General features: G+C 38.4%; 1 protein-coding gene across 5 annotated transcripts in view; it reads left to right on the plus strand.

Annotated features, from left to right (window-relative positions):
* Window positions 1-2163: 2163 nt before the first annotated feature.
* LOC117952448 (partitioning defective 3 homolog B-like) overlaps window positions 2164-26907 on the plus strand; it is a 206756-nt gene continuing 182012 nt past the window's right edge. For 3 of the 5 annotated variants that reach the window (XM_034884746.1, XM_034884747.1, XM_034884749.1), the window contains exons 1-2: window positions 2166-3429; window positions 14199-14300. In XM_034884746.1, coding sequence (XP_034740637.1) covers window positions 3313-3429; window positions 14199-14300 — 219 coding nt within the window. In that variant the 5' untranslated portion in view covers window positions 2166-3312. Of the gene's footprint in view, window positions 3430-14198; window positions 14301-26907 lie in introns of all 5 variants that reach the window. The other 2 variants (XM_034884748.1, XM_034884750.1) reach the window with 2 other exon arrangements.

Consider the following 26907-nt stretch of genomic DNA (forward strand, 5'->3'; position numbering starts at 1 on the left):
ACAATGTGATCTTTCCTTAAACCTAACTAAGTCAGTTATGGACCTGAACATATGTGGTTTCCGATAAAGATCTGGTAGTGACAGACAGACATTTTGATAGAATTATTGTTGGGAAAGCATAGGTGTTACTAATAACATGAAGGATAGCTCTGTTCTATTCAAGTGCCTATCAGGATTATTTGCACTACTATTTGTTTTGTTTATTGTGAATATTTTGTCACATTACATTGTCAATATATGATATCTTCATGTTCTTTACAGAATTATAAAAAACAGAAAAGGGGTTACCTATTGCTCCTTAACTTAGCAGTTAATGCAATCATTTGAAAAATCATATCCTAAATGATTACTCAAGTGTACTTCTAACTTTCAAACTTTAACCAAATGAATAAGGAGAAAAAATGCATGCATGCACAGTGTTTTCCTCCCCTGGGGTTCATTAGAAGCAATGGAATTCAGTGACCCAGAAACTAAACCTAGCCCAAATCAATTAGCAGACATATACATGCGTACATTTGAGCGGCTAATTACAAAGTCAAACTCCACCTCAGAGGGAGGGGTTTCCTCTTTGAAGATGAATCAAAATGTGAAAAGCCCAAATGTTTGGTAAATACTGTATTTTTGTTGGCTTCAACATCATAATGCAGAGCTGGTGTCAGCCAGTAGAAGGAGTTTGATTAGGTTTCAAGTACTGTAAGACTCAAATTTGACTGTCTGCGGTATTAATGTGGACCACTAAAATTATAGCTTTGACTTTAAATTATATGCTAAAATAGTTGTGACTGTCACTGATTGTAACTTTATCTATTACTATTTATTTGCAAAAAGGTCTGTATTTTATATAATATTTATCAATATTTGATTGATGTTTTCCCTTTTTTAAGGCTCAATAAAGGAAAAAAACATTCAAAGAAAATATACAAACAAACAATAGAAGCAGAAAACCATAAGATAAGAGAGGAGCTCAGGTGTTATTAACTGCTAATAACATTAAACATGGCTTTGTTCGGTTTAATGGTCCCAGTCAGCCATGCCAGCGTCCCAGTGAGCCAGCATGAACAACAAACCCTTTTTTTCACGGCAGACATGTTGACATTTAGTAGGAAAAACACAGGTGTATTCAAAACTGTTAATGCTGGCTGCATTTCACTTAGGAGAGGCCCTTGCATTGTGCATGCTGACTCACTGAAATAGCTTACTGGGACAACTTGATGGAATTGAGCCATCGTTAAGGTTATCAATTTCAGCTGTGCTTCCTACTATGACAAGTGTCTAATGTAAAAAAAGTCCATACCAAGACCCTGAAACTGATGCAGCTAAATGGAACTCAGCCATCATTCATTTTATTATTGATACCTTTGATTTTTCTACTGTTATATATACAAAGGTTTTCTGTGAAAAAACAAAGGTCTATTCATCAAAAGTAGTACGTTTACTTTTGACGTTTGAATAGACTGAAATTGATAATGGTTATACGTAAACTTTAAATATCCACTATCAGTATTTATTTTTGTTAACAATGGACCAAATGGTTAAGCCTAGTTTGAAAAGGGTCCTTTTTAGTGACACAATAGAGAATTAGCACCAAACTGCTGTTCTCCTCCTGCTCTACAATGTGTTTTAGCAACTTAATTGGTTTGGAGATCTAAACAGAGCTTAAAGAAGAGTGAATATTTCATGCATAAGGTGGACACAAACATGACTCAGAGTGACTGCATGCTAATGTTGCTTTGTGTCTGCAAGATATGTGAATTTGCAGTAACAACTTTCCAAGATGATAATACATTCATGTTGTTGTTTATGGGGTGTTCCACTGCCGCCAGTGGCCAAAAACTAAATTAATGCATGCTTTAATCAGTTTGCGTGTGGGCTGTCACAAATATTTACATTACTGCTATCTTAATGACCTGTTTGAGTATGTTTTTAACCACTGCAGCAGTTGTTGTTTTTTTAAACATGATTTCAGGGTAGATTAAAATAAATAACTCTTCTATCACTAGTGATATCTCTCACACCTTTCACATCATATCTTGCTGTTTGGGCGAAAACTGCAACTGAGAATGTGGATCTATGAATTGTGTATTTTCTCTAAACTTTCTCATTACAGCAATAATTACAGTACTTCCCCTTTAAGAAAGTGACAGCAACAAGAGGTGGAGGAGCTGGTCAGGAACTGGCCAGGAGCGGACGGCATTGAAGGAATCTCAAAACTTTTCCAACACACAGTGCCGCTCTGGTCTGTTTACTGTTTAACTTCGCCTCAGGCTTGTTCCCGAATGTGAAAACAAAGTTCAAGTTGCCGTACTGTGTGCGTCGGTGATGAAGTGGATGCTGCCGCTTGGAAGAAGAAAACTTGCGAGAGGAAAAACTTATGGAATGATGCACGAGCGACTGCATCCCTCCCTCCAAAGTTCAGCTAAGGTGGCTAACGTTAGCTAGCGCAGGACTCAGCTGGCTAACTCTAATGTGAACATTTGGATAACGTTAAACCTTTGCCCATCCGTCAAAACAAGTAGGAACACATCACTTGGTATAGGAGAGAAAGCCGTGACGTTAACTAACGGTAGTGCATGTGGCAAACTAAAAGCTTTCATCCTTGGCTTGTTATCTTAGCCGCACCAGGTTACAGTATCAAGCTATCATTTTTAGCCAAGTGGAGCTAGCAGACAGACAACTAGCCAATTGGAAAGTGAAGTTAACTAGCTATACTGTTCGGTTACTGTAGTTAGCGTTAGTTCGGTGAGAAATGACATTCACACACCCCTGCTGCTCTTCAAAATAAAAAAGGCTCCAGCATTTTTAAGGTTTCTGGAAGTTGAACAAGTTTAACTAAATGGAATCAACAAAAGTTGAATTCTACCCGAGGAGATGAGAAAAGGAGCGATAAACCTCACGACAATAGCATGAGAAAGTAATATCGGAGCCGGATGTCCTTACTCGTGTCATCATTATCACCCTGAGTTGTGGCTCTAAAAGGCGGTAGGAATGTCATGGACATACAGATAATACATTTGGCAGAGTTAGTAGAGAAGAGCTGTATTGACTCCCTTCGACAAGGTTTGTGACTTTTGAAGAAGTCTTTTGAGTGAGAGTTTTGAGGCAAACAAAGCCACTTACAGTCAGCCCTGCATTTCTCCCACCTTTTCTTGCATTATCTTTTTGGTCAAATCTCTGCCTCTTTATCAAAGACTTTCTGGGGGGGCGCATTCTGCAGTTTGGAGCTTTTGGAGCCTTTTTGCATCATTATCACCATTGTTCATCATCACCCACATCCAGAGGGCCTGCATCTTGGATGAAGTTGGGAGTTCTATAATGAAAGTGACAGTGACATTTGGGCAGACAGGTGTGGTGGTGCCCTGCAAGGAGGGGTGGACTGTGAGGGACCTCATCCAGCAAGCCACACAGAGATACAGAAAACTCCTGGAACAGGTACTGTTCATAATTTTGAAATGCACCTGTTAGCACTGACAATTGGTCTCTTGGGAGAATAGGCAGTGTTGTCACATATATGACAATAGCTGCTCCACATCCAGGCAAATGTGTTTATTATTATTATAATTAACTATTTATACTCAATGTTCAAACATGTCAGATACATCTTAAAATGTACTCACCTTGTACATCACCTTACAAGACAGTTATGGTGGATGTTTCTCTCATGTCAATGCAGCTCATTCATCTCAGTGGCAATTGTTGCAGTTATGGAACATCATGTCCTTGGACTATTTGGTATCAACAAAAGTGAAACTCACTTTTGTTGATACCAAATAGTCCAAGGACATGAACAAAAATGTAATCTAACCTTTTAATTTAACCTCCTAGCTATCAGTTATTATTCATTGTCTGAAATAGTTTTGTTATAAAGTGTTAAGATTTTTATGAACTCCTGAAAGGCTTAGATATGAGAGGAGATTACTTTTTATGAAACTGCACTTTTATAACATTTGAGGTTTTCCCCAAAGTCTTAAAATAATCAAATTCTCTGTCATTTTATATCATGAAAAGGCCATATGATTCTCACATCCCAAAGTCTTGGGAAATTAGACAAAGCCATGGAGGTCCAGTTCTCCATAATTGCTGTATAAAAAATTAAACACATATCTGATGTGAATTATGATGGTCCAGACAGGAAAAGGCATGAGTCGTTTCCACTTTAGTTGTAAATGTAAAATGCAACTGACTCCCTCTTGTAATTCCTTTATGACTTCTGTTGAGTCCCTTCGCTGCTCTCAGGGCAAGAACCTCATGTGACCCCCATCAAACGACCAAATCTTCTCAGTGACTCGCTTCATATTGGCTCCATTATTCAAAGAGCACACTAGTCATATTGATAGATGGCCTCAGTTGTGATTGAGTGGGAGATGCTGATGCTGTGTGCGTTTGTGTTTATGTGGGACGGACACAGAAACGGCACTTGTAGATTGACTCCTTTTTCCCACCCTTTTTTCCTTGCTCTCTCTACTTTTCAATACAAAAACCTTTTTTAATACATTTTTGTATATACCTTTGGGTGGGCATTTCCAGCTTATGATTGACATCTGAGGATCTGCTTTTTTTATGGCAGACATATTGGTATGGCATAGCAGTAAAAACCATAGGTATTATTGATAACATTAAAACAACGCTATTGCATTTATCTCAGCTAGCTCTACGGTCCTGGTATTGTGCACACTGGTTCACTGGCACAGCTTACCGGAACACTTGATGGAACTGAGCCATAAACATTTGTTTCACATGTGCTTTTTGTGCTCTGACAAGTCAAAATGTCAGTTCTCTAAATGGTTTATTGATAGGAGATGGCTTTTTAACTTCCCGTGTTGTGCTACTGACTGGCGCACATCATACTGCATAGACCACAAATATGGTTTGTTAAAACTTTTCCCATTTTCAACAAATGCACATGGCGTTTGCTATTAGCAATTAATGATTTGAACTGTCTGTTCCTCAACAACATTTAACATTTGTGGGAAACCACCCTGTTGTTCTGTTTGTAATCAACTCAAAATCTGAATGAACAGTTTGGAACCTCATTACTGTGATTCAAGCAGAGACGTAAAGCTACGTAGGGAAAGCTCAAATGGTTCAACTCCCTTTGGAATCAAAGTGATATTACCAACAATTTCTCGTGCCTGCTCCGACAGATATCTCACCAGAAAAATTACCTTACCCCCCCCCCCCCCCCATAACACTAATGCATGTTCATTTAAAATTCAGCTTGAATTTAAAACATAGAAGCAGTAGGTTTATACAAACCATGTTGCCGGGCAGTTTACCTCATGTCTAACACAAGAGCAGCAACATTTTAGGTGTTATTAATGTTCAGTGAGAGGCAGAGTGAGTGCTCCAGGTGTGTTTTCCTGCAGCAGCGATGTGTGTAATGATGCACCTCCCTGCTCTATCGATTACGTCTCAGATTGTTTAAATACTTTACTTCCTGTGTGTGTGTGTGTGTGTGTGTGAGAGGTCCAGCCATCCTGCGACTCTTCTTCTTTCTCTTCTGTTTTAATTTCTCTCTTCCTACTCTCTCCCACACCTTCGTCAGCCCTTTGCGGTCTCTCCTCCTCTTACTCTGTTTACATTCCTGTTTGTAATCTCTGTTTTTACTTCTCCTTCCTCCGTCATTCTTACCAGTTTTGTGATAGTTTTGGCCTCTCTCTCTTCTCCTTGTTTGTTGTTTTGACATTTTAAATATTCTCCTTATGTTTGTGTTCATTTTTTCATAACCCTCCTTTTGCCTCCTTTGACTTCCTCCTCCTTGTCTTTCTTCTCTCCTTCATCCCTCTTCTCTGGGATGGAGAACATGTATTCTCTTAAATTGCTTCATCTCATCCCATCCCCTCATTTCTCTTTTTATTTGTTTCTCTGTGTAGTTTTCTCGCTCTCTTCACTCATTTCACTGCAACACTAATCTTTTGTAGCGGTGTAATTATGGCTTTAATGTATTCCAGGATTAGAAAGCCAAGATATGTGTGTGTTAAAGAGCAGTCCAGTCCCTAATCCTCCCTCCCAGAGCTAGGCAAATCATGTTTTGAAATTGTCACAGAGACAGCTAGCTTTCTGTCTGACTCTCTCCCTCTTTCCCTCCTCCCTATCTGCTTCATCCAGCTCAGTACTACTGGCAGTCCTATTTATCAGCTGCTTTGTTTGGAGATGTCACAGCAGTGCTTAACAGGAGCAAACAATTCAAATATGCAGTTTTTAGAGAGGATTCTTTTGTGTATTAGTTACATTTAATTTTTCATTTTTTTAGTTTCACGTTGATAGCAGCCTAATTATTAGAATTTGTATACTGCTTTGTGTTACCCAGTATGGAACCAAAGGGGAATAGAATAAACATATGGGATTAGAACGGGAAAGGCAATAATAGAGTGCTGATGTGTTTATGTATGGTACACCCAACCTTTAAACCACTCCCTTGAAAAGTTCCCCTAAAGTTTCTTTAGACTCTCAGCTCATGTCGTTTTCTCTTCTTTCTTTTTCTTTTTTTCTCTTCTTTCTCTTTTCAAAGAAAACTAAATACAATATGCAACCTTGAGTTTGGCTAACCTGTTTGTAAACATAAGCATAACTTATTGACTGATGCTAAGCTGTAAAGACATGCATATAACCAATTTGGCATTGGTGGGTTAATCAAATCAAATTTATGTTTGGTATGAGCTCTCCGTTCATTAAAAGACATTTTACCCACCTGTGAGTATTCATGATGTTTGCATTAGTATCACAACTTGCGGACAATATACATTTATTACGTGTAGGACAGCTGGCAAAGACAGAGCACAATGTGGTAAACTGTAGAAAGACATGGAACTTGAGTAGGCATAATGTATTCAAAACCAATCTACTGAAGTATGCCTTTTATATTTGGCTCAAATGCAACCACTTAGATGGGTTTGGGCCACCCATGTACAGTAATGAGGCCTCTACGATGGAAGATCTCTAATTGCAATTATTGATTTGACTGCAATATGATTCCCAATATTAGAGGGAATAATGATTTTTTGGTCATTATTCTCCCTTTCATTTAAAAATCTTAATGTTAAAATGTGATATTTGCGAGGATCTGTACCAAACCAAGTTTTTTCTTTGGTCTGTAGGATACAATTTGTAGGCTGGGACGTCTCTGCGCCACAATACTCAGAACTCAGAATGGTTTGACACAAATTTTGCTGTAAACAATATTACATCCCGCCTGCGTTTGGCTATTTTACTAGTCCGTATAAAGATTAATGTGGAGAGGTAGCAAAGAGGAAATGAATAAACCTTTTGAAGGAATCAGAAACAAAGATGATGAATGTGAAAAAGGGAGATAGCTGGCACAGGGCAAAGAGGAAGTGTGGCCTGAGGAGGGGAAGCAGAGGTTGTTTTTCAAAGGGAGTTGTCAGGAAGTTATCAGCTTGTTGACAGACTTCTTAATCACCTTTGGCAAAACAGAAGTTTGCAGTTGTGTGCTATTGGATATACCCGTTTATTGGGTGTTGGGTCCAATCGGCTGTATTCTGTGAAATATCAGACTGGACAATTGCATCAACATCAGCATATCTTCAAGTGACATGTGATTTAAGTTGCCTTTCTAATATATATAAACATATGCAATGTGTATGATTATAGATAGATAATATCTATATTTGACACAACATTGGTGCTAAAATTATGTGTGTGTGTATATATATATAATTATAAAAACAAACACTTTTTGTAAGATGATGGTGTGTGTATGCATGTGAATGCTTACACTGGCACATATTAATTGTAAGGTGGATGTTTATAAAAGGGTTCCTGCCTGTGTGGGTGTGCGCTGTAGTTTCATTAGCACGGGCAGGAATGCTGATGAGGCGTGGCCAAACACGCTTATAAAATCCTAAAACATCCTGGACCCATGCCAGAGCACAGGCAATTATTTCTAAGAGGCAAGTAGTAAGCACGTGCTGCTTTCTCTGCAGACAAACTGTTGATCCAGCCTGGCAAATATTCTATTATATTCTGTTCTATTCTCCAAGTTATGTACGACGTAATGGCACATATGCTTCCCCAAATTAGCCTGACAAGCTTGCCGTAACTAGATCATTATTATATTCGAATGAATGCCCTTGTACAGATCATCCTGGTTGGTTTCACATGCCAAGTTAATGATCAAAGGATGGCTGCTCACCAGACGGTGTCAAAAGGTTAACATCCAAGTTTATGAACGCCGACGAGTAGTTAAGATGCTAATAAAATCTTATTTCGAACCATCAAGATAAACCTAACAAGATGAGTGAAGAATCACCTTGTGCACAGCCTAAATGTGGAATGCTGAAATGTTAACTTGGTGAGCAATGGTTACCATGGCATTTCCACTACCAATTTTCTGCTTTGCTTTTCACAAAAGACAAGCTTTGTTACTGTGAGTCACAAGTTGGGTCAAGGGACAGTTTAACAGAGTTTGGTGCTGCATCAGTACACACTGCCTCTCTTAAATGATAATACTTTGTACCAATGCTACTACATTACAGGCATAATTGACTTTGACAAAATTGGGATGATCCATCCAGATCTTTCAGGTTTGGCTTATAGAACCATATCATTGCAAATGTAATTTTCCGCTCCAGAGTTTACTCACATTTAGCTGTTTCTCAGTGTACCCAAGTCCACATCTTGGCACCGCTTCCAGTTTTGACAACAGCAAGCATACCAAACTCTTATGTCAACTGTAAGACTAGAAAGGCTTACTGTTTAGAGATAAAGCATGGGGGAGAGGTTGGGGGGTTAAGCACACACCTGACATAATCTACATAGTGTTTTAACTCTGGTGGGATGATACTTTGACCCAATAATAATTTCTGGATCATGTCCTGAGAGTAAAATATCTCAAATTGCCAAGGCTTATCTGTAATGGCATCAGGCAGAACAGTGTATTAAGTGCTAATCCCTCTGATTTCAAGTTAGATCAGTTTGTTTACAACTCTTATCTTTAGTCCTACAATATCTGAGTGTCCCTCTAGGAATTTAAAGTGTCAGACTTGGAGGCACATGGTTTCTGCAGTTACCAAAAATGTGTAGCACATGATCCTTGCATTCCCCCTAACTAATACGATAGATAAGATAAGATCAGTGCGCTCACAGCTCTTATCGCTCTACCTCTCCATCTCTTGTCGTCTTGGCTGTGTGGCTTGCCTACTATAGCAAGAGATCAAAGGGGTTGTTGACCTAAAAACAACAGCAGGTTAGCAAGAAAGGAGACTGTTGGATGTTTGTGTTTTGCAAAAACCTTCTATCATGACATATTTTCCTTCTGTAATTAAAACATATTCTATAATTTGATTGTGATTTCTGTGTCCTGGCTCATCTCTGCAGTGATTTTTCCATTGTGTTACCACTACCTGCTGCACCCACAGGGTGGTAATGGGAAATTAGATGGCTAGGGGATGAAAACGTCAAGAATCCTAATGATAATTGATTGATTGATTGATTGATTAATGTATTGTTATTCTTTTTAATTCATTTTTTTTCAAATGTACTAATGTAGTTTTATACTGTCTATGATATAATAGCATATAATATGTTAACATGCATTTACATTTATTTTTAAAATTACAACTACAAGTTATATATACAGTGAGGAAAATAAGTATTTGAACACCCTGCTATTTTGCAAGTTCTCCCACTTAGAAATCATGAAGGGGTCTGAAATTGTCTTTGTAGGTGCATGTCCACTGTGAGATATAATCTAAAAAAAATCCAGAAATCACAATGTATGATTTTTTTAAAGATATTTTTTTAGGGTTTTTTCCTGTTATTAGAAAGATGACAATGTGTGAAAGGGGGAGAGAGAGAGGGGGAGTGACATGCAGCAAAGAGATCGCAGGCCGGATTCGAACCCGGCCCACTGCGTCAAGGAGCAAGCCTCTGTATATGGGCACCCGCTCTAACCACTCAGCTATCTGGGTGACCACAAAGTATGATTTTTTTAACTATTTATTTGTATGATACAGCTGAAAATAAGTATTTGAACACCTGTCTATCTAAAATTCTGACCCTCAAAGACCTGTTAGTCTGCTTTCAAAATGCACACCTCCACTCCATGTATTATCTTAAATTAGATGCACCTGTTTGAAGTCATTGAAGCCGCATAAAGTCACCTGTCCACCCTGTACAATCAGTAAGAATCCAACTACTAACATGGCCAAGACCAAAGACCTCTCCAAAGTCACTGGAGACAAAATTGTTCACCTCCACAAAGCTGGAAAGGACTATGGGGAAAGTGCCAAGCAGTTTGGTGAAAAAAGGTCCACTGTTGGAGCAATCATTAGAAAATGGAAGAAGCTAAACATGACTGTCAATCTCCCTCGGACTGGGGCTCCAAGCAAGATCTCACTACCAGAAAGTCATGTGGTCAGATGAGACCAAAATAGAACTTTTGGTCATAATTCCACTAACCGTGTTTGGAGGAAGAAGAATGATGAGTACCATCCCTAGAACACCATCCCTACTGTAAAGCATGGGGGTGGTAGCATCATGCTTTGGGGGTGTTTTTCTGCAAAGGGGACAGGGCGACTGCACTGTATTAAGGAGAGGATGACCGGGGCCATGTGTTGCAAGATTTTGGGAAACAACCCCTTTCCCTCAGTTAGAGCATTGAAGATGGGTCGAGGCTGGGTCTTCCAACATGATAATGACCCGAAGCACACAGCGAGGATAGGAGTGGCTCCGTAAGAAGCAGGTCAAGGTTCTGGCTCGGCCTAGCCAGTCTCCAGACCTAAAGCCAATAGAGAATCTTTGGAGGGAGCTCAAACTCTGTGTTTCTCAGCAACAGGCCAGAAACCTGACTGATCTAGAGGAGATCTGTGTGGAGGAGTGGGCCAAAATCCCTTCTGCAGTGTGTGCAAACCTGGTGAAAAACTACAGGAAACATTTGACCTCTGGAACTGCAAACAAAGGCTACTGTACCAAATATTAACATAGATTTTCTCAGGTGTTCAAATACTTACTTGCAGCTGTATCATACAAATAAATAGTTAAAAAATCCTAGATTGTGATTTCTGGATTATTTTTTTTTAGATTATGTCTCTCACAGTGGACATGCACCTACGATGACAATGTCAGACCCCTTCATGATTTCTAGGTGGGAGAACTTGCTAAATAGCAGGGTGTTCATATACTTATTTTCCTCACTGTATCTCAAAGTGATGTCTAAGGTGTCAATCTCTCTCTGCTCCCCATGTTCGAATCAGGTAAAAAAATATTAAACAAGCACACAGCTCTTACCGAAAATATGTTGCATGTCTGAATAAAGCCAAACGGGTCTTTACTTAAAAGACATCTATTTATGAGTGAAAAAATGCCAGGATGACACGAAATGGAGAAAAACAAGCACCTTTTTTGTGATTGTATGATATTACATGCTGAGCTAAATATTTGAGTTTTTGCTTGATAAATGATTAATTTGGTTATACATTATTATCAATATTTGGTTAAGCACTAATGCAGTAGCATTGCAAAAACTAAAAAAAAGAAAAATTATTATTATTTGGTTCTAAGATATACTACATCCCGAATAAGCCTTATTCTGCACTCAAGCTATTTGCCATGCCCTTAGGATGTGAGGACCAGGGTGGAATTTGTTGACAAAATACATTTTTAACTTAGTATCTTAGTATCTTACTTAGTAACTTAATATTAGCTGGGAAGTAATATTTGACTGTAAGCAGTCCAATGAAAGTGCTGTTTATAATGGTTCTTTGTAGTTAATCATTAAGAATGTAAAACATGGTACAGTTTATCACGTCTTTTGTCAAGGCATAGTTTTGTAAAATTGGTAGTGCAGTGACACACTGCAGTGTGGGAATGATGAATTGAGGACTTGCAATTAAACCAGTATAGACACAATCTAACACTATCAGGACTGATTTTGAAGCCCAGCCAGTAATAAAAACACTAGTCTTTGTGAGATATTATTGTTATGTGCAAAGCTGAGGGCACAAACGATACAAATAATTTACATTACACTTTGGTTAATGCTCTCTCATACATCTGGCCTGGGTAGCAGCCAAGTCTGTGTTATAGTCTAGTCACACAATGAATTCCAGCAGGAGGGAGGAAGATGGAGATACAATTCAACTGTATAAACAGCCACAGTGTTTTGTAACACTGATGGTTGAAAAGCCATTTAAATGTTTTTTTGTGACATAATAGAACATGTTTTGTATGGACCCAGGCTATATTTAACTTGGGATTAATGCTCTATTTAGGAAGCAAACACAACCATGTTTGTAAGTTGCATCAGCTGGCACCAGGTGGCAGTCAAGAATGACTAGTCTCAAGACCAAAGCTTGTAAGTTTTTTTTTAGTTTTTTTTTGTAACGCAAACAAGTGGACATATCTTGGTGCGCTTATTAAAGGAGAAGAATAGAATAGTAACACTTAGGCTACTTCTTACAACTAGCCTTACTACAATTACTAAGTGCTTTTTTAATTGACATTCCTGCCCTATTTCCAACCCATTAGGAAATGTTGGAGGAATAACTGAAATTGACATGACATATTTACGAAGCAAAACCATTACACAGTAACTATGCTGTAACACACCTTGACTTTAAGAACAAATATTTTAACTTTAAGTATTCACCAGGGAAATAACTTTTATTTCAAATCATTCTGGGCCTAGCCTTAGTGAACACTCTTAAGTTACATGGCCAGAACTCCTTTAAGACACCAAAGGTTTATACCGATACTAGCATCTTCAAACTTTTGTATCTTTTTATTGAAAATGAATGGTATTTCTTCTGAAATCAGAAAGGAAGTTGTACATCTAATCAGGTCTTTTTTTTGTACAAAAAACAAATTTATACTATCAAATGATTTTAAAAAGTATAGTGCGTAATCTATTGGAAAGAGATTTGATGCAGAGCTGACTTCAGTGTAGGACCTGGTATTGACATGAAGACTTGCAGACACCAGGGACACAGAGCTCTATTTTACCCTCACCCTGATGGGGTTTTTTGAAAAGCATTGACAAGCACCTGACCCTGAAAGAACGATTTAATGGAGCAGCACCCTGTAATGTTTGTGCCTTTCATTAGGCTGTGGTTTTGTGTGTGTTTGTAGGCATGTATGTATGTGTGTATTCTCTCAATATGTTGTTCAACAACCAGCTCTATGTAGTCAGCTGTCTGGTGCAGTGTCGATGTCATTAATCACAGACCAAATACAGCAGAGAGAGAGAGAGAGAGAGAGAGAGAGAGAGAGAGAGAGAGAGAGAGAGAGAGAGAGAGAGAGAGAGAGAGAGAGAGAGAGAGAGAGAGAGAGAGAGAGAGAGAGAGAGAGAGAGAGAGAGAGAGAGAGAGAGAGAGAGAGAGAGAGAGAGAGAGAGAGAGAGAGAGAGAGAGAGAAAAAGAGAAAAAGAGAGACTGGAGTTGTAATCTGTCCAAGGCACCTAGGGAAAGATGTGGAAGATGTAAGGAGGAAAGAAACAAAGATGAGGCCAGAAATGGGAGGAGAGTGGAACATTTAGAGTCATGCTGTATAAATGTGAATGAGGATCAGAGAGAAGAAGTTGGTGACCAGTAGTGGAGGCCTTTACATTTTATTGTTTGCTATGTTTCCATATCATAATGTATACCTGTTGGGAAAACCCCCCACAACTTTAATTGACCTTTTTCTACATAAGAAAAACCGGTATTGATAGGAGTAAATAACAATTGTATCTGTCCTGCTATTCTACACCTGCAATGAGTGGAAACTGCTACTGTTCCTGCTACTTCTCCATTTTATGTTTTTTATGATCCCTCCGTGTGTTATACTCTCCCTCAGCATGTTGGTTTCATAGAAAATACATTGCATTAGTGGCATTCAAGCTACAGGATAGAATATTAAAAGTAAATAGGCTTGGGCTGGTCTGAATAATGTCTTTATTCCTGATTAACACAATGTTACGCACTCGGTTATTTTAATTATATTACATTATATGTGTGATTATTTTTGTTTACCTATCAGCCATTGGAATTATTTTTTATGAATTAAAACTATTGAGTCCTCTGTACTTTTGGTTTACTTTAATTAGATGATGATGGGTGGGGGACTGACACCTGCAGCCACTATCTAAAGAAGCTAGTCAGTTACATATGTGCATAAACGATAATTACGGGGAGTTTGGTCACCTGGTGTCAGGTCTATTCATACACTGAGTTGAGGGTTTACGTTTGTTGCGTCCTGTGTTACAGGAAGGCGATTTCCTGGTTCGGACCCACCATGTCGAGTACTGTGATGGGGGGATTCTGGACCCCGATGATATTCTCAGTGATCTGGTCGAAGACAAGGACAAGGTAAGAACCAATCGACAGAATGTCATGTTTTTTGTTTGCTCCTCATTTTAATCTGATTAAAGAGATTGGTGAGTAAGTGTTCCTTTATTTAATTTCACTTCCTTTTAATATAAAAACCGACATTGGGAACAAGGCATTTAACCATTTTCTGTGACTTTAAAGCTATATTGCATATTTTCTATCACCCCATGAGGAATTCAAAGCACTAACAACAAAACTGTTGGCGCATCCACATGATACACTCTTTTCGTGATCACACACGTGCCCCCCATCCCTCCTCGTTGCAGTTGCTAGCAGCTTAGGAGGACAGGAAAAACATGATTGACTCTTCAGAAAAAGGTAATTATCTTCACTTGAGTTTCTGCGCAGGAAAGTCACGGGACGCCACAATCTTCTGAACATAACCATACTAAGAAACACAGGGAGTATTGTGGAGCTGATAGTCTTTATTAGCTTTGTAGCAGCTCATTTGGCAATGGCTTGAATGTAACGGATGTCTATTAATATCAAAAAGTCACGCACTAAAGCTTTAAGCTGACTACAAACAGCTATGTAACATTTATCTTCTTAGTTAATACTCATCAAGTGAAACTAACACTTGTGAGGTTAGCCTTAAATGCCTTTATTTAAAATGGCCTGTTTCCTGAACAACCATCAGTAAGCAGAGTACACAGGCATGCATGCGACTAACCAAATAACCAGCCAGCCAGTCCACAAAGAAGAGAAACAAGTGCCGGACAGCTACAAAATCACTGTATTTAAGTCAACCATCTGCATCATTTTGATACCTCATATAATGCACATAATCCTTTTGATGTATACCTATTAATTAGTCACACAACACTGTGTGTTCACATAGGGTGTATGTGCTTGTAGAAACGTTTGAGCACGTATCTGTGCCTTGATTGTATTGAGCTGCAGTAGCCTATAAGCCACTTTCTTGAATAGAATATTGCCTCGCAAGCAAAATTCAAAAGGGAAAGGTTTTAAGTTGCCTTCAGGGTTAGGCAGTATCATTAGCAATTCAGTTTTGGAGACTTTGCAAACTCAATCTATATATCCCGTTTTTCTTATTTTTCCCCTGAGGAATGTCTCATTTTTCATTGTCCCCTTTGGAAAGTCTAGGTTTTTTCATACTGTCACATAGACTGGCATTATTAGAATATTGTACATTGCTTGAATTAATTTTTTTAACGTAAGCTTAGGACCTCAAATTAATCTTGAACCTTTTGGAACCTTGGTGGCTCTGCATATTTAAAACAGTATATCAAAAACAGTATCAACATGTTTTAATGAGCCTGTGTCCTATGGTTAACGGATTTTTCATTTAGGTCACAGCCTAAAAACTTAAAGAACCTACTGGATAGAAAATGTAATGCACAGTATATTTTCCTGTCCTCGGCTCATACTGCATGCCTTAAAGGATGTATAAATTCTGCAGAATTTGTTGGAGATTCTCCAAACTAATTAAGAACAAAGTTGCATCGGTTGGCATTTTCTCTCGGGGCTGTAAGAACCTTTGGTAAGAACTGAGTTGATCTCTCTAAAATAGAAGTCAAGCCTCTGTTCATGTCATAATGTTCATTGTTATGTTTCAAATCTTGTTTTTTAGATTTTGGAACCAAGATAATTTAGGTTCCGTTAGTATAGCTAGTATAGAATAGCTGTTTTATGATCTTGAGTTATATACAGTGTTGTTTTTTTACACAGACTTGCTGTAGAAATTTGACTGTGAACTATTTTACATTGGAGAAATAGTATTCCACATGACATTTTTAAGAAGTATTAGTAGACTAGATGTGTGTGTATGTGTGTGTGTGTGTGTGTGTGTGTGTGTGTGTGTGTGTGTGTGTGTGTGTGTGTGTGTGTGTGTGTGTGTGTGTGTGTGGTTTCGTTGAGAGTCTGAAAGCAGCATGCACTGGTCCTGCTGTTGGCTAGTTGTTACTCGCTAGGACACTTGCTTTCAAAAAAGTACTGTCCGTGACATGTACACTTCTTTCTGCTAACAATCCCACAATGCAATGTATGTTTATAGTTGTGATATAGTTGGGCAACACAGCACATCCATGCACTACACCTGATTCTGCAAAATGATGATTTAGAGGTATCTCAAGTCTCAGCTTACTGCTCACTATACAGTTAACTATTGAGTGCCTATTATATAGGGAAGAATGAACAAGCGTACAAGGGAATGAGTTTTTGACATTTCAAAAATGTTACAACCAAATACATTGTTATTCTCATTATTTATTTGTCAAATCGACAAATGTCCTCTAGGCTAACTGTAAGTAATAGAAAATAGAGTAGTTCAACACAGGGAGTCACGTTTGTTTTATTTCTTTTCATGACTATGCTATACAAACAATAGCTATGTTTCCAAACACACGTTTTTATCCCAAATAAGTGATATCCAACAATAAAGGCCTTATGGAAACAGTAAAATACAATGGAATTTTATGAATATCAACTCAAAATAATGAGTGATAAACGCTGATGGAAACGTAATTTACGACAAGCCGTAGGACGTCCTCCGGAGTAAATGGAAGGATCTCCGTCCTCCAAAAAAAGAGTCTTGCAATGGTGCCGGTGGGAAAATAAAATGCAAGTTGCATCTGCAATGTCATAGCAATGATTGATTGCGTTATTTTCTTATTATAGCTTGATATGTTGCTATCAGCTTGCACTATTATAACTTGTGCAATATTGATCATTTGTTGGGAGACAGCGTGAGCCACAGGGTTCCAATGTTCCAAGCAATGTTTCCAGATTTGGGGCTTGTACTGTCAATAACCTGTGGAAAAGACAAGACCAGATACGTGGCTAAATTTTGATGGGCGCCATATAGCAAAAAAGAACTCATCACAAAAGTCCGAAAATGCGGTGCGTTTGTAATTATGTCCTACGAGACACTGAACCAGACAACCAAAAGCAAACAACTGGACTTGCATGTGCGTGTGTTGTTGATAAATTGGTAAGTACACTCTTTTGGAAAGGCTTTCTCAATTGCCAAGTCAATGTTTTGTTTATTATATTAGGATTGTTTTCCAAGTATATTCACAAAAGCTCAGGAGTAGACATCAGAATTTGAACAAAAATTGTTCACATGGAGACCTGAGAACACACACATAGATACATACACACACACACACACACACACACACACACACACACACACACACACACACACACATACACATACACATTCCCACACTGCAATACACTCTTACACGCTGCTGTCTACTCTCTGTCCACGAGTCTTCCACAAACTGTAACCCATCCATTTGAGTCTCTCTCTCTCTCTCTCTGTCCGTTACACACACGCACACAAATTATATAAAAGCTTTTGCATTTTAAAAGCAGCTGGAATTGGCATTTATTCATTTTATTTTTTGTTCAAAAGGAACAGTGTTTTTTTAATATTCACTTGATGTTATAACCATGTGTTCATGGGACCCAAATATTCTGAAAATATTGTATTTATTAATCCCAATAATTTAGGACAGCAATTACATTTTTGTTATTCTTTAGCATTACAAACATTAAGTCAATGTTCTTAAACTTAACCAATCAATGTTATTTTACGATCCGGTTTATTTTGTGTGATACTTGGAAGGATTACTGTATATTTCCACTTTGTATTTCCATTGTAAGTTTGGTCTTAAATTTAAAAAAAGTCTTAAAAAGTCGTAAATTTAACTTGTTTATATCTATAGCCACCCTGATCCATTTTGTCTAGAAAAACTTTGTTCACAAAAGTTTTCTTGAATGTTGTGCGATTCAGAGAGAGAGAGAGAGAGAGAGAGAGAGAGAGAGAGAGAGAGAGAGAGAGAGAGAGAGAGAGAGAGAGAGAGAGAGAGAGAGAGAGAGAGAGAGAGAGAGAGAGAGAGAGAGAGAGAGAGAGAGAGAGAGAGAGAGAGAGAGAGAGAGAGAGAGAGAGAGAGAGAGAGAGAGAGAGAGAGAGAGAGAGAGACTACACTGCAACAAGCTCACTTCACTTAAGACTTCATTGAGGAAGATATGAGTATGAAGGTAAATATGATGCAAATGTGAGAGCACGTAGATGTGACGTAAACAGTTATAGCATATGACTTGAGAACTTGTACAACTAAATTTGAAAAAAAAAAATCCAGTTTTCTGCGCGGGAAAGTCACAATCTTTTGAACATACTGAGAAATACAGAGAGAGTTTTGTGGAGCTGATTAATACTCTCGCATCACACAGCGGGGGGTCTGCGCACATTGACTTTTGCAACACTTCTTGTGATAGGTTTGGTGCAAAACTAATTTGTATCTGTGGACTTAGTCTGTGGAGCTCTGCGCCAACAGGACGGCCGGGGACAGCAGGGTTCACCAGATAAGGGACAACTCTGTCCGGCTTATTTATGTAGCATGGAAGCTAGCGTTAGCTAAGTAGCAACCATCCCGCTTCTTAATACTGTAAATACCTTTTAATTATCTCAACACTTTTTAACAGTCCAACTGAAGCAGTGTGTAAAAAGTGTCTCTCAAAAAAAAGTGTTTCTCTCAAAGCATTTTCGCTTTCGCTCACAAAACCTAAGTCTTTTTTCTCGATTCAGTTTTTTTGCTCTTGTCTCAGGATTTTTCTCTCGATGTGAAAATAGTGTCATGGGCGGAACCACATTCCTATTGGCCAGTCGGGTGAGCACCGTCTTGTCTCTGGAGTCCATCTGAATCATTACACCATTTTCACCGCCATAGATGCGCTGCCTCAGTTGAACGCGGAAGCTAGCGTTAGCTAACTAGCAGCCAGCCCACTTCTAAATAAATATCTTTTCATTATCTCAACACTTTTTAACAGTCAAACTGAAACACTGGCGGTGAGCTCCAGGTCTTGCAGCCGCAGATGGTCTGTCTTCAGTGGGGCTCGGCCAGTGTGGAAACATTGCTAGAAAGCTTCGCTGCCGCCTTCAACCTGATCTGATCTGATATCCAGCGCGACACGGAGAGCCCCAGACCCGGTAGCAGCGGCACAACCTCCCTGGAGCTAGCGTTAGCAAACTAACTAACCAACCAGCCTGCACACCCGGTAGCAACGGCACATCCCCCGGCCCCCAGCCATGACCAGAGCTTGCTTTGCTGATTTTCTCGCATGTAATAAAGAAACAAATCTAGCTCCATACTAGAGATGCATACTTTATTGACTGACAGCTTTTTGTATTTTTCACTAACTAACTATTTCTTGGACTCCTTCCTTAGATTCATCTAAAAGTGATAGTAATCGTTTTGTTAATGTTCTTAGAATGCAGTGAAACGGCACAAAAGATACCATTGCAGGACAGAAACCAAATATAAAACACCCGCTTACTACAAAATACACATTTCAATACAGGGATCAAATAAAGTGGCCACTAATTCCCCAAAACACACATACTGTATGGTCAGACACACAACTGCACACACAGAAGTAAAGCATACAGATTCTAATACCCATCAATACACCCTTCTGAGCGCTAGAGATTGCATATGAAATAGAAGTGTGAAATATTCATTGGATTTTGAAGCGAGGCTCTCATAGTATTACTGAGCTGAGATGAATAAATGGCTCCTAATCCCAGATGAGTGTTTTACTGTAGCCAGACTCAAACTGCCTGCCTTTAGGTTTATGCCCACAAAGAAAACAGCGAATATTTTTTAGTGTGTGTACTATATATATATATACAGTATCTGTATATATGCGCACAGGGCAAGGGCTTTATTCCACAAAACAACATGGTAAAAGTAGCCAATTAACTTTGACAATGTGTGCAGGGCTCAACAGTGCAAGAGTGTCACTTGTAAGGTTAGGGTAATTTCACCCTTTCAGTTTTTTTAGATAATGTCCATAGACAGTTTGGACCAATACTCGGTATCAATAGCGAGTTTAGGTATAGGAATTGTTACCGGGAGCTAAAACATGGTTTTGGAACATTTCTGAAAATAATTATCTTTTTAATCAAACTTTGTTAAGTATATGGACTCTAAACATAACCCTTCTCCCTCCTTATAAAACAGCAGTTGAAAAACAAATGTGGGGGAACTATTTTTGTGTGTGTTGTGTGCTGGTTTACCCCCAGTACCACCCACACCCACACTTTTTTTTTCTCCATTACTCTAATGTCTCCCTTGCATGTTGTTTTTCAAGCCCACTCCCAGCTTTATGCCAAAGAAAATGAAAAGTAAGCAGGAAGTATGGATTCCCATCAGCGGTTTCTATATAGCTGGAAGTGTAATTCCTAATGTATTTTTCCCATCTTGTAAGTATGGCAGAAACAGCCTTACAGAGACCAGGGTTTGTTTAAAAGGTTAGCTGGTAATGGAGAGAGAGGGGGAAACATTGTTCCCTTATGATATTGATATTTGTTCTGGGACATTAATACCACATACTCTTGATCAAACACATTCATGCAAACACACACACACACACACACACACACACACACATACACACACACACACCATCCATCCCCTTGCACACATTAGTGTTAAACATAAATATTTTTTTCAAGCATGCACACACATGATCGCATCAAGCATCCATTTATAGTACCTTTCTCAGATACACACAAAGCGTTCTATGAGTTTATTATTATGCAGAATGGGCATTGGTGTGGTCAGCATATGCGCTTTGAACAAACAGTAATCTTAATAGTATTGGTCAATGTAGAGGAGACTAATTAAAAAACTACAATTGGTCATCAAACACTGTGAAACAGCTCAAGTTGAACTTTGTCTTTTAAACACTCTACCACAATATTAATTAAAATGTTTTCTAGATATTATATCTTTAAATGTTTACGCACTTGCTTAATGTTAATTTTTAACATTACAGTTACAATTAGTTACAAATCAAATTAGAGTTACAAATCAGTTTGCCTTACATTTATTATTTATTTATTTTTTATTATTATTAATTTGGATAATGCATTTGTAACCCAGTAACACTAAATGATCATATCGTTATGATGAAAAAGCTGTTTAGGAACCCTGTATGGAAAGACCATTCACTTCACTTTCCTCAAAGGCATTTTTGTATTGCCCCTTTCTCACAATATCTATATTAATGATGGAGGATCCACTTTTTGGTATAGTTGAAGATAGATGTCTATAGTAAATACAGGCCTACAAATCCACAACAATGTACTTTTCTTTAAAACTGTTTGTGTACTGTCTTGTTAATCCTGTTAAAATGCACTTTAAATTGATCAAACTTAATGCATGTCTGGCAATTATACTGTCTGGCTGGCTGATGAGAGGAAACACCTTAAACAGTCCGACTTGAAGACGTTAAGATGGACTGGTGGACTTAAGCCAACTCAGTGGGAGTAGTGTCTGTCGGTCTGTCGGTCGGTCGGTCGGTCGGTCGGTCGGTCGGTCGGTCGGTCGGTCGGTCGGTCGGTCGGTCGGTCGGTCGGTCGGTCGGTCGCGCGCGCGCGCGCGCGGGTGTATGTGTTGATTTTCCAGTCAGCCAAAACAATTAGCAGAAGACGACAATAAGGCCAATAGTACATCTTTCAGTTTCGTTAATATTTAAATAATGCACTAATTTTCTCTCTTTCATTATTTTCCTTTTATGATTTATTGGCCCATGTTGCCATCACATGGGAAGGTTGGGGTGGTGGGTATTAGAACGAGGAGGAGCACGGTAGGGACAGACAAACAGACTGGCATTCATTCAGACAAGCATCTGCGATATTGGCAGAGTGACAACAAATTTAAAATGTGCAACTGAAATAAACGTCATGCTTTATAAAAGAGAAGATAAACTTTATATTAATTGAACTGAATGTGCATTGGGCCGGAGTGTGACGCTGTTGCACCAAACTGTAAAATTGGACTAAATCAGCATAGACTGAGGAAGTGTTTGGGTCCGAGGAAGTGAAACGTTACCTGTGTTTAGGCTCCAAATAAAGCTTACTTTACTTCCCCGCTTGAGTTTCCTTATTTTAATGTCTTACTCTATGTCAGAGATTGGCCAAATATTTGCAGTTGCCCATGTTTGAATATGTTTATTCTTTTTTAAATATATTATTTTAAAATCTCTTTTCCTCCTCTTACAATTCCAGGTGTTTTTAGCAGGCTCTACTCTCCCTTCTGTGCTCTCTAATTCAACAGTTTTCCATGACAATGATCATGCAAACTCTGCTGATCCGTGGTGAATCTCTCCATTAGTGCGTGTATAGGTACTGAGCATATGTGTGTAATTCAGGCCTGTGTGTAATAACAACAGAGTATAACTTGTAATTTCCCCTTGCGGGACTAATAAAGTATGTAATATTATTATTATTATTATTATTATTATTATTAATAACCAAGCTACTGCTGCTGCTTACAGATATGCAGCTCTGTAAAACTTGCTAATTTATTTCTGTATTTTTGCCTAAGCACTATGTTTATAACTTACAGCATGCATGCACATTAAGGCTATATTTGCCAGACGTGCTAGTTCTTGATACAAAATAATCAATTAAGGCTTGCAAAAATAGTCATTTAGCAAGTGTGAGTGAGAAATGATCATGTCTGACTGCTGCACAATTTATTTAGACGTGCGCCTATACAGGCACGCATAAATAATGGAGCCCGACCCATAAAGGATTTTTAAAATAAAAAATCGGATATGCCGATATATCGGCCCATATATATTCTTAAGAAAACAACACAGAAACGCGTAACAAAACATAACAGATTTCCATAACATTAATAATTTGTAGTTATTTCTAAGTACTGATTAAAAATAATTAATGTCATTTAAAAATAAAAAGTTTTATTGTCACAACTGAATAGAGGAACACGAATATATATTAAAGTTCTGATATAAAAAATGTATAAAAATACAAACTTAAAACATGAAGCTTAAAATACCTTTTGAACAAAAAATCTAAGCGTTTTGCCAACAGGGACACTGTAGCGCGCCCTCGGGTGGACACCCTATGCAGCACCAACACTCGTAACATGGTTGAAGTGGGTTTTGTTCTGTTTTTATTTTTTAGATACTCATTTATCAGAATCATTTATTTGTCATTATAAATGATTTTGATTAATTAATATTAAAAAAAAAGAATTTATTGACCAAATAAAAAGGCAGATACCGATAGTTTGGAAAATGCCTAATATCGTCCCGCTGATATATCGGTCTGGCTCTAATAATTACACATGCAAAACTAATTTGGCTGAGTTAATGTATGGTTTGCATCATTTACGGATTAATTGCTGTCATCACTGATTGTGTGAACTCTTAATAGCATAGTGGAGCTCGAAAATAATAATATAGACATTCATCATATGATATCATTTTAGTTTTTAACCCTTATGTTGTCTTCTAGTCAACCATGAAACACTATCATCACTTTATTGTAATTTTTGTCACTTTTTCGATGTCGTGCGCGCTTGTACGCGCTTGCGTATATTGAGTGCACATGTTTTGTAATAAAAAACTGAAAATGTGTCAAATTTGACCCAAGGACAACATTAGGGTTAACTCTGGGGCTAGTTCTGTTTGTCAGTTCCTCTTTTGTTTGGAAAGCATTTTAGCATGGCTTCTGGAGATGGATGGATGGGTGGAATCAATACTTGTAAGCAAGGCTGTTTGAGGTGATGAGAAGAAGGAAAGCACAGTTGGTGGACTTACTTTGGTGTTAAAAGTACCAAAATAGACCTTGCTGCAGAGTGAGTGAATGTTACAAAAAGCTTGTATGAACAGCTGTAACCATAGACCATTGCCTGAATGTGTAGAACATGGGAATGGCCTTGGCTGTATTTTGAGATCTGTTGTTGGCTTTACCTCTCTTACAAACTATCTAGTCCTGCTTCCTAGCTTTCCATCCTTTTTCAGTGTCTTTTCTGTTGTTGTCTCCTCCTCCTCCCTAACTCTTTACTTTGCTCCCCCACTTCTAGAGATGTCTGTCCACTTACTTTACCTCCTTCCTATTCTCCTTTCCATCTTTTTTCTTTTCTCTTTATACCAGCTTAGCTCTGTCAATTCGAGAAGCAAAACACCATTCAGGCAGAATGAGGCAATAATGACCCTGTTGGAAGGGTTATTATGCGTAATGCCCCGTAATTCTCCTCTACAGTTTCATCATGAATGACATTTACATTAGGTCTGTGTAGTATATAAGCGCTGACAGTAACCTCTGAGTCGAGAAACACTGAGTAGAGAGAACCAGCATCTGTTTCTAAAAAAACACACACACACACACACACACACACACACAATTATTTATTGCTGCTTATTCTGATTTATAGCTGCTTATTCTGGTGTGACAAGACAATGCAGAAAAAAGACACCAGACAAAGAGGCAGGCACTATGTGATTGGATTTTATATTTAATCAAATGTGTAAGTTTATATGTTTAAGTATGTATTTGTAGTTGATGGTAAGGTTCTTATAGCATTTTGCGTGTGTGTGTGTGTGTGTGTGTGTGTGTGTGTGTGTGTGTGTGTGTTTTGCTGGTTAACATGTCGAAATTAATGGTACCATGAGCCCAATCAAAACAATGAGACTTGAAGGGCATCAGAAAAACATGCAGACCTATTGAGGAGCAGCAATATGTGTGGGTGGCCTCTGACACAGTCCGCATGTAATCACGACATTTTAAACCCAGGCAATTTAACAAAAACCTCATACGTAAACCAAGCAGACAAGCATCCACCAAATCTCATTATTATTTATCTATTTTGCCACACATTTTATTTAGATCAATTTTAGTGGGCTCCAGCAGTATTAATTCTGCAGTGAGTTGGAACATTTTGCTTTTTTTATACTAATAAACCAAGTAGTTGGCATTTAAGTTTCACCATCTGTCTTTAGACTGCCCTTTTGCCTTTCTGTGTGCGTGTCTTCATATACCACTGTGGGTTTATCCCTCACCTTGTCTCTGAGTGGCTACTCTGTTATCTCTAGCTCACAGGGTTGACTGGGCTTCACCCCAGACTCAGTCCATCTAATGAAAAGCTCTTTTCTATTCAAGAAGTCTGTTTTCTGTTGATATTTTACTTGGCCTGCACCTTAACTTTGCTATTAGATTTCAGGTTAGATCCTCTTAACCAAAGAAAAAAAAAGAAGCAAAATCACTTGGAAGTTTGTCTGAGTATGGCCCTTGTGTTGGTTCCAGGCCTCGAATCTGACCATGAGCCTGAAACTTAATTAAGTTGTGAAATTCAGCTGGGGTGAAAGTAAAGAACCTTCTATTAGGGCATGATTTGTTTCTTTAAAATGTGTTAGCCACACATTGTTTGTGGCAAAGTTTCTTTATCTCTACATTTAGTTCATTAAACTTGTATTTATATTATTTATGGTATTTCCTTGGACCTATTGACATAAATAAATGGAAAATAGATCGTCAAAAAGTCTTCCATCATCCTTCTGTTTTTCCAGCTTGTACTAATCCTATTTATCAATAGATCTCTCAGGGCAATCGAGTTCAGACATGTTTTCTTTTTTAAAGTGTGATGTCAGCTTGCAAAGGTTAAGTGAATGAGCAGGAAGGACACACACATACACACACACACACACAAACACACACACACACACACACACACACACACACACACACACACACACACACACACACTACAGTCCAGTCATGTAATACAACATTACTCCAGCCACCTTTGCCCTCTCAGCCTGTCCAGTGAGAATAATATTTACCCTCCACTAAAGAAAGCAGTGCTGCTTATTGCTTTCACACATTGCACTGGTTTATTTCACCAGGTATCTTGGTGTGTAGGTGTATGCGTTTGTTGGAATGTGTCTCTGATCACATATAGGGAAAGTTGGGATATATTTGTTCCACTGGTGTGTTTCAGAATCAGAATCAGCTTTATTGACCAGGTATGAAGACACATACGAGAAATTTTCCTTTGGAGCATAATGCTCACAATTTGCTTACACTTTCAACACAAACAAACAAACAATATATACAGACTAATATAGACACACTAGCATATACATACTCTAAACAGAAACAATGTAGAGAGATGAGTGCAATGAAGAGTCCAATAAAAATTATTTAAATGTGGAACATAGTGCAAAGGGTACTGGGATAAATAGTATTAAGTTATTATATCATAATATGAACAGTATGAACAGTTGAACAGTGTTTGTTGAGGTGTCGCTCTAGTGGCTATAGGTGGAATAGGTGGGTCCGTGAATTGTTACAGTGGTGTGAAAAAGTGTTTGCCCCCTTCCTCATTGCCTGTTCCTTTGCATGTTTGTCACACTTAAGTGTTTCGGAACATCAAACCAATTTAATCAATAGTCTAGGACAACACAAGTAAACACAAAATGCAATTTGTAAATGAAGGTGTTTATTATTAAAGGTGAAAAAAAATCCTAACCATCATGGCCCTGTGTGAAAAAGTGATCGCCCCCTAAACCTAATAACTGGTTGGGCCACCCTTAGCAGCAACAACTGCAACCAAGCGTTTGCGATAACGTGCAATGAGGCTTTTACATGGTCCTGGAGGAATTTTGGCCCACTCATCTTTGCAGAATTGTCCTAATTCAGTTACATTAGAGGGTTTTTTGAGCGTGAACAGCCTTTTTAAGGTCATAACACAACATCTCAATAGGATTCAGGTCAGGACTTTGGCTAGGCCACTCCAAAGTC

The sequence above is a fragment of the Etheostoma cragini genome, chromosome 11, assembly GCF_013103735.1.
Source record: "Etheostoma cragini isolate CJK2018 chromosome 11, CSU_Ecrag_1.0, whole genome shotgun sequence".
In the NCBI taxonomy this organism is placed as follows: domain Eukaryota; kingdom Metazoa; phylum Chordata; class Actinopteri; order Perciformes; family Percidae; genus Etheostoma; species Etheostoma cragini.